We start from the raw sequence: 14924 nt of genomic DNA, 5'->3' as shown, positions 1-14924 counted from the left end.
TCAAAACAGCTGTAATGGCCTAGGACTAACACGTTACACCTTGAATTTTTAATTAATTGTATTTGCTCTAGGTGATGCTATTAAATTAAAAATGATATTAGTAACTTTAGGTCAACTCACATTTTTTCCTCACTCTATTTTAATGTCTGTAGTGAAACAGTGCCTCACTTTTTTTTTTTTTACTGATTTGAAACTGATCTATACAAAACTGTACAGATCAAACTTAAGTATTTGGTAGATCTATATAAAAAAAATAACATAAGCTAAACCAAATTCTATATAAAAAAGGAAGCTTTCCATAAACCATAAAAGGTGGTAGGTATTTAATTTATGGTACAATTCAGAAATTTAAATTTAGAAAAGTGCATGCTAATTTTCATATCCTAAAAAAAAAAGGTGAATGTATATTTACAGATAGTAAAATATTACATTACTTGTTCAGTCAAAAGATGTTCACAGGCTTCATGTAATGCATTTGTTTTATTTGAAACAAACAAGTACTGCTGTTGAAGAGAATCTAGATATCCTAAAGCAGTAGACACATCTTCTAATAGCTTGCTATACTCATTGTGATAATGAGTAATTTCCAAAATATAAGCTCTGAAAATTGAATAATTCATTAAAATTAATCTGTTACACAAAAACTTCATAATGAATATGCTTAGTAACTAAAATTGCCAAAAGTGCTAAAATTTACTAAAAATTTTCAATAAATATAGATCCAATAAAAAATATTTTGTATACCTTAATGAGTGCATATAAAAATGTAAGGATCTAAATATTCACTTAATTTTTAAAAAAATGCCTTCGCTACATGGAAAACAAAAACTAAATTTAATTCAGGTTAAACAACTGATCTACTGAATGTATTGGGCTATTCTGGAAAAGCAGACTTTCACAGGAAGGTCAGCTTTTCCAGACTTTCCTGTGACCATATAACAAAGGAAATTTCAGATTTCCTTTGTTATGTCATTCTCTGTTACTTGAATGAAACCATAAAACTAGATTACTGTAAATGGGGGGTGGAGAGAGACAGAGATGGATGTTTCTTAAACTTTCAAGTAACAGAAACTGAAAGAAAAAGGAACTGAAAAGTTTACCTGAATATTCATATATAAAACCAGATAATACTTTAAGTTCTAAAAAAATAAACTTTCATAATTAACGGCAGCATTTACTAATTTTTGCTTAAACCATAACCTAAGTTACAGGATACAGTGATTTTAAGTACAAAAAATGAAAATATTACTTTCAAAAATACAGCAGCTATTTTAAATACAAAAATTTTCATAACATAACCAGTCAATATATTGATTTTTATATCTTCATCATTAGAAGCTTGTAACACAGATTTATATAAACATTTCTTGATATATTATGGAATATATTTTCCTCTGCTCAAAAACACTACAAAGATAATATCATATTCATAATAGCAGTAGTTAATATTTTTTTAAATTGCAAATGTAAGTTAACATGATAGTGAATATGAACTTTATTGCTTCAGCCAAAGGCACCTCCGTAGCCAGGTTGACAGGAGCAGCAGTGCGTAGCACACGCTTCTTGATTAGACTGGGGTTCGAGCCCATGCCCATCCTCCACATTTAAACCAAATATGGAGAATGTGGAAAGGTCAGGGAATGACTACCACATATCCCCAGAGCAATATGGCCTTAGTTGCTAATGCTCCTAAAAACCAAATCACAAATAAACAACAAGATTCGACCAAAACTGAATTTTTAATTTTTCTAAAATTGCTTAGATTTATATCAAAGTTAAAAGGCATTTCACTAATGCAGGTTAGTGTCATGAAATTCAAAGTAGATTTCTTGTACCAGCATAAATTTATTATTATTTTATTTTATTTATTTATTATTATTTTTTTGCTGGCATTTCATATTGAGATCTGGCCCCAATCAGAGCAAACCTAACCATGACTATTAATCTACAACAATGGCTTAAAAATCCTACATGCTTGTTTCCACCCCTCCCCAACAAGGACTAACATGTTACTTACCTAAAAACAGTGACGTCATCTTCTATTATTTGGTCCTCTACTTTAGAAAACCAGTTCTGAAACTAAAATATAATAGACATATCAACACAACAAATAATTTAAGATCTACACATTATTTATTTTAAAACAATACAGAGCTTCCTTATATTTAAATAACAATACTAGAAAAAAGTATCAACTAGAAGTGGAAAGATATAAATTTAAAGGGTTAGGATAGATAAATACACAGATGAAATAGGTGAAAGGAGGTGAGCAGTGATGTATGGGTTGCAATTACACTTTATTTTTTTAAAAAATAAAGTGCATCCTTGCTTCATTTTGCCCTACTTATATTGAATAAAATTATTTACAAATTAATAAATATCAATTTATCTATATCAACTAGCAGTTTAGTCATACATCAGGATTTAATAAAACCAATTAAATTCAAAATAATTTTTAAATTATACAACTTTCAATTTATTTCTAGTTTTTTTTGTCTAGTCTTTAGTTTTTTGTTTTTTTTACATGATGCAACATAATCTTCAATGTACTATTAAATCTTTGACAATGGGTGAAGTACATACACAAGGTCAAATCAGAAAGAAAGGACTCCACTGTTTTATTTTCAAAAGTTGGTGAAACATGGTTATTTCATGTTTTAACACCTTATTGTTGAAGGGGGAAAAAATTAAACAAAATAAAATATTTATATAGTGAAAATAAATTTCATAGCCCTATAATTGGGCATTTTTATTTATTTCACAACACTCTTCACACAGCACAAACACTGACTTAAATTAACTCATTTTGGAATTACAAATGCTAAATTACAAAAAGCAAAAAGTTCAAATAACATATTATACAGATGTCCTTAAAAGTGACAAATCAGTTGAAATTCCAAATAATCTAAATAGCATAGCAAAAATTAAGAAATAACTGACCTGTTGAGAGTTAGTTATATTCTCTGTATTTGTTACTGGAAGACAATTGACTAGATCATCTAATGAACTGGAACATGGTGGCACATCGTCGGATTTCTGAGAAGGCACCTCATCAAGAATTAGCTGAAATAAGTAATAAAAAAATGTTTTTTGTGTGTATATATATATATATATATATATATATATTCATGGCATTGACTGCAATTTTAAATCTTATAAAAAAGAAAAACAGAAAAAAAAAAAATCATTGTTAGACAATACATATATAATTTCATGCAAAACTGAATATGAAATGTACTATTTTCTACCTAGATGCCATCCTAAATCTAAGCCATATGCAGGGATGCTTCAATTAAAAGGAACTAAACTGAAATTTTTGAATTCAGTATTAAAACTGGAACAAGTATTATTTAGATTTTAAAATCTAGATATTTAATTTTATTAATTAACTGCTCTTTTTTCTCAATGGGAAGGTTGCTCCCCATCCTCAGTTTAGTCTGAAAACATCATTAGTGTGCCTCTGAAATAATTTAAACCAATTTTATCTGAGGGGAGTGGGGAGAAATGATATCAGAGAGTTTTAAGGGGTCCCCTTTCAACATCCTATCAAGAATTTCAAAATTATGATAAGCGATCTCTGGCATATATAAAATGGTCCTATTAATGAACAAACTTAGTAATATTCACATCTTACCAATATTCAACCATATTACCACAAAACTTTATAATTTGTAAATTACTTATAAAACTTTCATAAATAATTTACTTAAGTATGGGCACTTCATACCTTGATACCACTCCAAAATTCACAAACTTAATTTTGGAGTGATCAAGGCACAGTATCTATACCTTTCAGATTTGTTGTTTGTTGGTATATGCCTAACAATTTTCTCAAGGAATAATAAACCATAAAATATTTAAGGGCAAAGGGCCTCATGCTATGAGGTAGAATGACTAACAAATAGGTTAGTGCAAAAGCATAATTTTAATGTAGCCATCTACCAAAGGAGTTAAATTAAATTGGCATCGTTTTGGTTACATGTCATATTGTGAATGCCTTCACAATGAGTTGCCATGGTATTATACTACCTCGAATAAGTAATGCTTCGCCAGTGTAGAAGACTACTGTTACTTATTCTCAGTGGATACAAACTAGACAGCTCCGTTTCAAAGCTTGTTGGCTTCTCCTCAGTGGGTGGGCAGGTACTCTGGTGTTGCAATAGTGACAACCCAGTTATGAAGTATAACTTCACAATATGAAGTTATACTTCATAATTTCACATATATCTTCACATAACTTCACAATATGTGCAGTGATATAGACTATAAAATATTTAAGGGCAAAGGCTTGTTTGTTTGTTATTTGGTTTTTAGGAGCATTAGCAACTAAGACCATATTGCTCCGGGAATGTGCGGTGGTCATTCCCTGACCTTTCCGCATCCCCCGTATTTGGTGGTGACGGGCTCGAACCCCAGTCTAATCAAGAAGCGTGTGCTACGCACTGCTGCTCCTTCCCACCTAGCTACGGAGGCACCCAAGGGCAAAGGCCTCGTGCTACAAGGTAGAATGACTAACATATAGGTTAGTGCAAAAGGATCATAAAAGCCATCTACCAAAGTAGTTAAATTAAATTAATTAAATTGGCATCGTTTTGGTTACATCTCATATTGTGAATGCCTTCACAATGAGTTGCCATGGTATTGTACTACCTCGAATAAGTAACACTTCGACAGTGGAAAAGACTACTGTTACTTATTCTCAGTGGATACCACCACCCAGACGGCATTGTTTCAAAGCTTGTTGGCTTCTTCTCAGTGGGTAGGCAGGCACCCTGGTACTTCTTTGGTAAAATTCTCATTAAAATGATGCTTTTGAAATAATAAACCTTCACTGCACTTTTTTCCTATAAAATTTATGCCCTTTAAATGTTTTCATGATACACGTAGTACGAATAATAAATAAATAAATTTTCTATTTATACTCTGAGATGAACCGAACCCATATATTCCAGGTGGTAGATGACTTTCATCAACCGGTGAAATACCACCACTTTGCTTATTGGAGGCTTGAAGTGGTGAAACCCATGTTTAGTCTCTAGAGCAATGTTTCCGGCATCCCCCCTCCCCCTCCCCCCATACTTCTCCTTCAACCCATGCACGGTACTAAGTACTATAGGTTTTGATACCTTTCGTGTTTGGGGGTTCCATAAAAAAAAAAAAAAAAAAAAAATATAGGTTCGGGAGCTCACAAGATAGAGAGAATGCAAAAACATTACCATATTTAGCAGTGACACAATTTTTGAACTATGTTCAACTCAACACGGATGTACCCTGACCATTCCCCTACAGCAGCACTGATAAATTAACCCAAACATGAAATTAATAGAAATAAATTTACCATATACATATTAAAAAATTTTAGATAATTCTTCAACAAAAGCTGATTTCATATGCCAGCATATCTCTAAAAGGACCTCATGTACCCCTGGGGGAGACATATACCACTGGTATAGTGGATACGTGTGGTAGGATCTGACTTCTAATCCATTCCAGTATTAACCTTGCAACATGAAAGCGGGAGAAAGAGAAGTGTCGTCTATTGCAATGCATTCCAGTATTAACCTTGCACAATGACAGCAGGTGAAAGAAATGTCATCTATTGCAAAATAACTTCTATTATTAGGGAACCTCTGTTATTATTGCTGATCTCACAATGCAAAAAAGTTCACAACATAAAGCATCCATATTTTAGGCTAATAACTGTAAGAGTAGCTTAGAAGATGCAGACTAAAATGTTTAGCAATTTAAACACTTTAGAAGAGGCCTGAGGTATAGACATTAACCACATATAAAAAATATTAGGGACAAAAGCAAAGATCTCATAATATTTATCTTTGGGAAGTATATTGCAGATCGCTGGTAGCTGTGATCTGCTATGGTGAAGAGCTTGGTGTGAGTTCAAAGTTGAATTGGATGGTCATGTTTTTGGTAATGGGAAAAATATGAGTAATTGGGGAACTTATCCTCTCTTTTTGGCAGATGCAGAAAAAGTCTGTTTTATTTAGCAATTCTAATATTAATGCTAAATGGTCTATCATTTAGTATTAATATTATCAATAATTTAGTATTAATATTGTTATTTTGGGACTGGTATGGTCACATAACAATACCAGTCCCAAAACTGGTCTTTGTTTGCTTCCCAGCAGATTGTCAAACTTTTTTTTTTTTTTTTTTTGTTTGCATGTGCAGAATTAGTGCATCTTATCGGGGGCACAATTTTCGGTACTATAACTTGTCCTGCCCTATAACATTAGCTCTTTCACAGATACCATTTAATTTATGGAATGGTGGTGCCAGCCACTGTACAGTCATTCAATTTTCAGCAATCAAGTTCACTGTTATTTGATGTGGTCTGCATACTTTATAAAAAGATTCTGAGAGAAATTTCAGGTTTACAGAGACAAGTGTTGGGGGGGGGGGAAGCAGTTTTCAAGTGTTACAGACATCACAGAAGGTCAAGAACCTATAGACACAATGACCACTCTTAAAGAATTATCAAGAAATGGCTTCCAGGAGTGCTTCTACAAGTGAATTCACTGATGACAAAAGTGTATTATATCAAAGGAAAAGGAGAATTTTGAAAAGGAGAGCGCATTGGAAGACATCAACAACAAAGAGTAAAATCAAGTTAGGCCTATTATGTGAATTAAATGATCAACCTGCATGTTATTTATCACGAATTTTATCCAAACTGATGTATAAATACTTTTGAAGTTCATTAGAAGTTCATTTCACACCACTTTTACATAGTTTTAATAATAATTTGTCACCATACCATGCACAGACATTCTTAAAAAAAATTGTGTGCGCGCGCCAAGCATGCATAGCAGAAGTTAAGTGAAACTTCTTTAAGCAAACGTTTATCACTTGACCGAGGATCCCGTACTGACCATATGAATGTCACAGGCGATGAATCTGCATGAATGGGAGTGAGCCTCAGAGATATGAGACGTTCCATTACAAATCTAGTTTCAACAAGTGCTGTGGCATCGGATGATATTTAACCATTTGACTTCAATAGAGCCAGAATCACTTTGTTCTTGAGAGAGCCACAACTGCTGTTACAAGCCAATATTTGACTTACATCCTCATTTGGAAATGCTGTTTGAAGAAGAGCATGATCTTGGGCTGCTACAATCTTCACCTCGTTCTTGAACCAAAGGCGATCACACGGAATAGACTGAACCAAAATCATTATCCAGGAATGTACATTTAAACTGTGCACGATTGCTTTGGCATTTCTTAAAATGGTGTTGCTGCTCCTGCTGTGTATTACGCTTGCCATGTGTTGAACAATTTGGTGGAGTACTTTTGATAGTCTGTTTTGGCTACTTTGCTTTTCATTTAAAACTGGGCTTTGAGGACTCTTCATTGTTTTCATTTGCAGTATCAATTTCCATGACTCCTCCTTCCAAATTCATTTCTAACATTTCTGGGGAGATGTAAGGCTCTGAAGATGTGGATGGACCTTCTCTGGCTTCTTTGTTCAACTCCATCATACACTGTAATTTCTTCCACTGTCAAAATAGCTTAGATTTCTCCATTGTACTCAATGAAGGTGGTTTCAGTGGTCGCATTGCACATATACATGCTCTATAGGCTTACAACGCTCACTATTAGTCCTTGACATGTTGAATTATAAATTTTTTTCCCATCAAATTTTTTTATTAAATATAGTGGAGAATGATGAAAGAAACAGCATGATGCAATCAGCAGGGGTACTGATTGGGTCATGAATTGCTCGTGCCTGGTACAGAGTGGTACAATGGTGAGGGATGAATCATTTTGTGTTGCAGTTTCGTGGCGATTTTTGTCAATCTACGGATGCATTGCACATGTACTAGCACTATATGTCTTACATCACTCACTACAGTGGACCCTGCTTTATGATTGGTTCACTGTATGATAAAATCACTTTACGATGGATACTCCATAACAAAAGACCATTCACTATACAATATGTAGTAAGCGCCAGTCATTGTGATCATATTTATGAATTGAATTTTAATTCTATTAATGCCAATTCTAATAAGCAAAAATAGGAGGAATATTATCCACAGGCCATTAAAGTAAAGATACAAAGCACAGATTTACACTTTATTATCTTACCAATTAACAAAATTAAATGATATGTGAAAATCAGAAGAATATTTTCTATAGGTTAACAAAAGAAAAAAGAAAGGTAGGCAAATTACATTGGGTATTCTCATGTGGTCACCCTCCCAATTACTAACTGGGCCTGATGCTGCTTGCTTTCAGTGATCGCATGAGAACCAGGGCTTGTAACCTAGTATGATAGTTGGCTGTTAAGAGTGCCTGTAATGCATTTACTTATGGCAACGGTCACATTTTTGTTGCATTTTTTGCCAATCCATGAACACAATTTATCCCCATCTGAAAACTGTCTGGAGCACGCCTAAAGAAGTTTCACTTCAATCCACTTTAACTCCTTCTAAGAGTAAAAATTAAATGAAACTTTGCTGTTCAACTTAGACAGATGCAGAAAATTTTGAGAAGGTAAAATTTTTCAAAATTTTGTTAACCAGATAAGCACTCAGAGAAATTTTTCATTTATTTATATATTTTATTTCATTTTTTTCTACAAAATATTTGCAAGTGCTTGAAATACATAACAGGAAAGTGTGGTAGTCAATTTCAAAAATGGCTGCCAATGTCAGTTTCAAAAATGACAGTGTTAATTTGCCAACTTGATATCATAGAAATGAAAAGTACAGGTTAAGACATGTTGTAATAAGGAAAAGTGGTTAATGAGTACTTATGTAAAAAAGGGGAGATTTTCTTCTCTCTTTTTTTCCTATAAAAATAAAGAGAGAGAGAGAGAAGGAAAGTTCACCTTATTTACTGACTCAACTTTACAATATATTATGTCTCTGAAGGATTGAATAGCACTGCAACAAAGTCCAGCACTTATCATCTCATTTCAGAATCTAGTGCTGTCTTTCAGGAATCAAATTCAAACAAATCTGCTGACTACCCCAATAGTAATGCTTTAGAGGAATTTTGGTTTATATAGCAAATAATATTGCTGCTATTACAGCAATAGTATATAGGCTACACTGCTTGAACTCAGTTCTATCAAGGAGATGGGTATACTTCAAGTGTGTGACATCAAAAACTACTCAATTCGTGTCCATTTACATGCACACAACATACATTAAGGCAAAGAAACAAATAATCATAAAAAATTGTCAAACAGAAATGATGTGAAAACTGATGAAATAATATGAACTACGTGAAGGCTCCACAGAATAATGCTTAACCACATAATTACAATACAGGATTCAAAACTGTTTAGTGAAACTTCAGAAACATCTCGGACAATCAACAAATCAAGTTCTTATGAACACAGTTCCAAAAAATGTCTTAATGAGGTAAAACTTCTCAAAATTTTGTTAGCCAAATATGCACTCGGGCAAATTTTTGATTTATTTATATACAGTAGAACCTGGATAAGAAATTCCCACAAAGAAGTTTTTCCCCTGTACTAGGTTTGGTTTCTTAAGTCCCAATTTCACCTCTATATATTGTAACCTATTATTTTCCAAAGTAAAAAATTTTTCTGGGTAAAACGTTTTCCCGCGTAAAAAGTTTGTGACAAAGAATACACAGTGTATTATTATAATGATGTTTTCCCTGCTTAATATGTTTTTAAATATAGAAATGCTTTATTTTTAATATTAAAAAAACATAAAACAATATAAACGTTTTGCTAATCGAACAAGTTAGTGCCAAGCATTATTTTAGTTTGATGCCATTTCACCTACCCTAGTAGGTGAAATTGCATCCTTTTTGATATATTTCAAATTGTGAATGTCTTCATGAGTTGCCCTAATATTACACTACCTCCAATAAGCAATGCTTCGCCAATGGAGAAGACTAATGTTACTTATTCTAGGTGGTATCTGCCGAGAATCCACTGGCAAGTGTTGCCTATTCGAGAATCCAGTTTCAGACCATTGCTTATTCAAGGTAGTTCAATATCGGAGTAACTCATTGTGAAGGCATTCACAATATGAGATATAACAAAATCCATTTCACCTACTTCGGTCAGTGATTTACTATGAACTAAAATGATGCTATGCACTAACTTGTTCAATTAGAGAATTTTCCTTAGTCAGGAAAAATGTTTTAGGGCTTTTTGCCCTAAAACGTTTTTAGTATAAACATTTTGATATAATGGAAGTGACCTAATGCAATTGTTTTCATCGATATTCATAATTGCATAGTGTCAACCACGCGTAGCAGCACAGTGAAGCATTTGTCATTAAGTTCTGATGGTTGTGAACAGTTCTGAATTACTTAGTGGATTGTTGCTTGTCTTATTGTAATTGTCACCTTTTAAGGTCTATAGAAACTTCAAAGGAGCTCATTCTTCCAACTTGGTAATGAGTTTAATAAACAGAACGTTAAGCAATTAGAAATCTCCAGTTTAAAAATGTTTCCCATAAGCAGAGTAAAATGTTTATAAATTTTTAAATAGTACTTAAAAATTGTCTTTAACTTATGTATGTACAAATATTTTCAATTTTTATATGTGTAGTTAATATTTCATACCCATAGGTCATTTTCCCTTCTAACAAGTTTTCCTGCGTAAGAAGTTCTAAACCTCCAGTCCCTTGGAAAACTTCTTATCCGGGTTCTACTTTATTTTAATTCATTTTTCCTACAAAATATTTGCAAGTGCTTGAAATGATCACCTTCAGCAGATATACATGTCTCACATTAACAATCAAGTGATCCCTATACATTGCAGCATATACAGGGTAACACAATACATATCTCTTCAACATGTTGAATGCAATGCAATGACTTGTATTGACATTTCAGGTCCATATACCAGCCATTTTCTTCCACAAGTAAAATTTGATAGATTTAGGTCAGGAAAGCAGAGAGAGAGAGAGAGGCTGTATAACTGGTTCCCTAAGACTAATCCATCCATTGAGAAATTTCATTCGGCAAGCCATTCATCAATGTCAGGATCACATTTGTAGACAATAACTGCCATGTCTTCAAGATAAAAGTAATTGCATTCTCAAGAAACCTGGCATATGTCAGCAGATGCTACATACACCAAGACTGACTATCATACCACCCCAGATGTTAATGTTGAAGAGATAAAATGAAAATTTTCCTAATGTGTACTGGCCGTGCAAATTATTTATTCCATTTAAATAAGTCAAAAATTGGCACCAACAGATTAGATTTTATATATAAATATATATATGAAGGTGGGGTGAAGAATAATGCCTCTTGGTTCATAACCTCAGCAACAGGTGGTGCAGCAAGTTCCAATTAGGTTTTCCATGTAGCTAATAGTTTCTAATTAGTCCACTAACATTTTTGTGAGGTTGTTCATTTGTGGGTTACACTGTTTTAAGCGGAAACATATTTGAACACACTTCCAAACAATGTGTAGTTATTGAATTTCTGACTGCCAAAAATATTGCATCGAATTTGGAAAAAGGGATCACAATCAGTTCCATCCAGTATATTGAGATATTGGACAGGCGAGAAAAAAAAAAAACGTCAAACAAGTAAGACCTCACAATGCAGCAATAATGTTTTCACACAACAATATGCAATCTCACTTCACAAACACTGGCAAGAATTTTGTCTGCTGGGATACAAAGTTACTCTACATCTTCTCTATTATCTAGACTTGGCTCCCCCGGCAATTTTCTTTGTTCCCAAAACTTAAATATCTGCATGGCAATAGAGATGCCTCTGATGAAGAAGTAAAAGCAGCTATAAAGAATTGGTTAGCCAAAATAATTTTACTTGAAATTACAAAAACTTAAGTGCTAAATGACATGTATCAAGCTAGGTATGGCACAGGTAGAAATATCATAACATCAAAAAAAAAAGAAAAAGAACACTTTTATGTTTTTTATTTATTTATTTTTCTCTACTCCTTCAAAAGTCATACAATAAAAGCCATTATTTATCAGTCTACCCTTGTACACATACTGCTCTGTCTGAATAAAATTAAGACAAAGTTTCCTGCCTGTAAACATGATTTGCAAACAGTGGTACTGCTTTAATATTTAATTTTGTGTAGATAAAATTTTAATAAGTTATGTTTACTGTTTCATTGTGGTTTTATTCTAAAATCTATTTAATTAAGTTAAATAATTCTCAAGAAATTATAGACTATGTATATATAGTATCAAATGAAATTTACTGTTTCTAAATGGGGGAATAATGAAACCATTTATCCCAATTAAATGGAAGTTGGCATAAAAGAATAATGCACAATGATAAACAAAGGCTGTTTAAAATTTTATGATAAAAAAGAATAAGGTAAAAATTTTTTCTTGTGGCATATATTAGGAATATCACTGTTTATAAAACTTGGTCGGGGGAAAAGCTGCCAGTACTCAATTAATTTTATTGAGTACTGATCTTGTACACCTCAATTAAGAAGCTAATTGTAGTGTATAAGGCCTTGAACAGTTTGAGCAAGCTCAATACTGATGGGATTTCTCATGCTCAGATTATTCACCTGAGGGGACATAAATTCAAATTGAGGAAAGACAATTGTAGAACACATGAGCAGAAATTTCTCTTTAGCCAGCGAGTGGTTGATAGCTGGAACAAACTTCCATTTGTTGTAGTGGAGGCCAACAACTTAAACAAGTTCAAGGCAGACCCAGACAAACATTTGGAGTGATTGGATGGGTGAAATGGGAAGGGATTTTGGCTGATGCTATATAAGCTTGCTTTCTTGCATCATCTGCCTCTACATTTACAAATCTTCTTTAATGCAGGAAATGTTTACTGTTCATTTTTTCTGAGAGGCTATAACATATATTACATGTTGTTGTTGTTATTTGGTTTTTTAGGAGCATTAGCAACTAAGGCCATATTGCTCCGGGATATACGGTGGTCATTCCCTGACCTTTCCGAATCCTCCGTATTTGGTGGTGATGGGCTCGAACCCCAGTCTAATCAAGAAGCGTGTGCTACGCACTGCTGCTCCTTCCCACCTGGCTACGGAGATGCCTAACATATATTACAACTACACACACACACACACTTGCTACTCATTTGGAAAAGCATAAGTTCAAATTCCATCAAGGATGGGAAGTATTCTTAGAAATCTCTTCAACTGAAATGTTAGTAAATTAGGTAGAGAAGATGTTGGAAAACCATGTGAGTTGGTCAAGGTTACAAATTAGCCTGTGAATTCACACACTCTCACTCTCTCTCTCTCTCTCTCTCTCTCTCTCTCTCTCTCTCTCTCTCTCTCTCTCTCTCTCTCACACACACACACATTTATTAGGCATAATACAAAACAAAAACTATATACAGTCCCATATGAATCAGCACATTATGACCATGACATGGTACCAATGAAACATGGAAAGCAGCCAAGGGCTTTGCTAAATGAAAATTTCTCTCCACAGTGCATAGGTTATAGGGGATTAGTTGTGCAGCTTTCATGTTGTCCAAACCTAACTCTATTATATTTATATTTAGAGGGACACCTAAAACAACTAATATGCATAGCTGAATTGTCAACTAAAAGCATGTTACTTTTGCACATTCTGCTTGCTGCTGAAGGATACTAAGGTTTACAGGCAGAACACAACAGTTGCGCTGCCTGTAAGAGTTACATGCCAGTCGCAGTGAAGTAAACATAAGCACTTGTCAAGTTTTTTATTCTAAACATTCTCGGCCATTCTTGCCTCCCCCTCAAAGGGAAGAGACCTCTCCCTCTGTCTGTCTGTTCTTACAAGAGAAGTAACGTAACTTTTATCACATTTAACTTTTAAATAGCTTAACTTTTAAATGTTTTTATTTGTGGAAACATTCATCCCATGAATAGAGTGGTAACTCACAGTTTGAAAATTACTGGTTTAAAGGCAAATAGTAACCGAAAAAACACTATTACTCACACCATCGGGATAAGGTCTTATGTCATCATGAGCACATAACAGTTCAATACTCTCCCTTTGCTTAGGTCCAAGGTGAGTGAGGGGATCAACATCTACCTCCCAATCATTGAGCTTTGCTGTAACAGCATTCCCAAATATCTGCTTCTCCATATAAAAAATATTAAAAACAGTACTGGTGTACCTGAAAATAACAGCTGACACATATACCAACATCCATTAGCGATTATCGCACTTCATATTTCATACATATATATCTCCTGTAATTAGCTCAAATAACCTAACATACGCAGCTATCTCTTATTCTGTCTAAATGAGAAAGTAAAACTGACTCAGGAAAATAGCTTTAAAACAATACATGATGTACTAATTAATGATGCAAATAAACATATCACGTGTAGGTAACTGATTGTAAACCAAGCGAAAGCTCTCAAAACAAATGCACCACTCGGCGGTCATATGATAAATGAGCACAGAGAAGTAAGTTACTACTCTGTGATAAATTAGGAAATGACACATAATATATACTGTATAATAAAAAGCGTAAATAATATTTGCAAAGAATACCGACTATAGCATTGCATTAAATAAATTTTCTATTTATACTCCGGGACGACCAAAGGCCAGAAGAGTTCACAAGTTAGACAGAATACAGCACCGTATTCAGCAGTCACCGGATTGAACCCCGGGCACTCAAGGCATGTGTACTTATTCAGCCGCGCGCCTGACCTGACTACGGCGGCCTTTAATTAAGGCATATGATGCAAGAAAGCAAGCTTATACAGCATCAACAAAAAAAAAAAAAAACCTTTCCATTTCACCCATCAAGTCACTCCAAATGTTTGTCTAGGTCGGCCTTAAATTTATTTAAGCTATCAACTTCCACAACAACAGATGGAAGTCTGTTTCAGCAATCAACTACCCGCTGGCTAAATGCAAACTTCCGTACATCTATTCTACAACAGTCTTTCCTCAATTTGAATCTATACCCCCTCAGGTTAGTAATCT

General features: G+C 33.8%; 1 protein-coding gene across 3 annotated transcripts in view; it reads right to left on the bottom strand.

Moving 5' to 3' along the window:
• The window catches only part of Cog3 (conserved oligomeric Golgi complex subunit 3), a 92385-nt gene extending 78136 nt beyond the window's left edge, over positions 1-14249 (bottom strand). The window contains exons 1-4 of one of the 3 annotated variants that reach the window (XM_090376765.1): positions 13920-14249; positions 2941-3063; positions 2018-2079; positions 435-600 (exon numbers count right to left, since the gene is read on the bottom strand). In XM_090376765.1, coding sequence (XP_090232891.1) covers positions 435-600; positions 2018-2079; positions 2941-3063; positions 13920-14132 — 564 coding nt within the window. In that variant the 5' untranslated portion in view covers positions 14133-14249. The remainder of the gene's footprint in view (positions 1-434; positions 601-2017; positions 2080-2940; positions 3064-13919) is intronic. The other 2 variants (XM_090376782.1, XM_090376773.1) reach the window with 2 other exon arrangements.
• Between the last annotated feature and the right edge of the window lie 675 nt (positions 14250-14924).

Source organism: Mastigoproctus giganteus, chromosome 1 (assembly GCF_048544385.1).
Source record: "Mastigoproctus giganteus isolate SK-2022 chromosome 1, ASM4854438v1, whole genome shotgun sequence".
NCBI lineage: Eukaryota > Metazoa > Arthropoda > Arachnida > Uropygi > Thelyphonidae > Mastigoproctus > Mastigoproctus giganteus.
The sequence above is the reverse complement of the archived record's forward strand: the minus strand, read 5'-3'. Positions and strand labels throughout refer to the sequence as shown.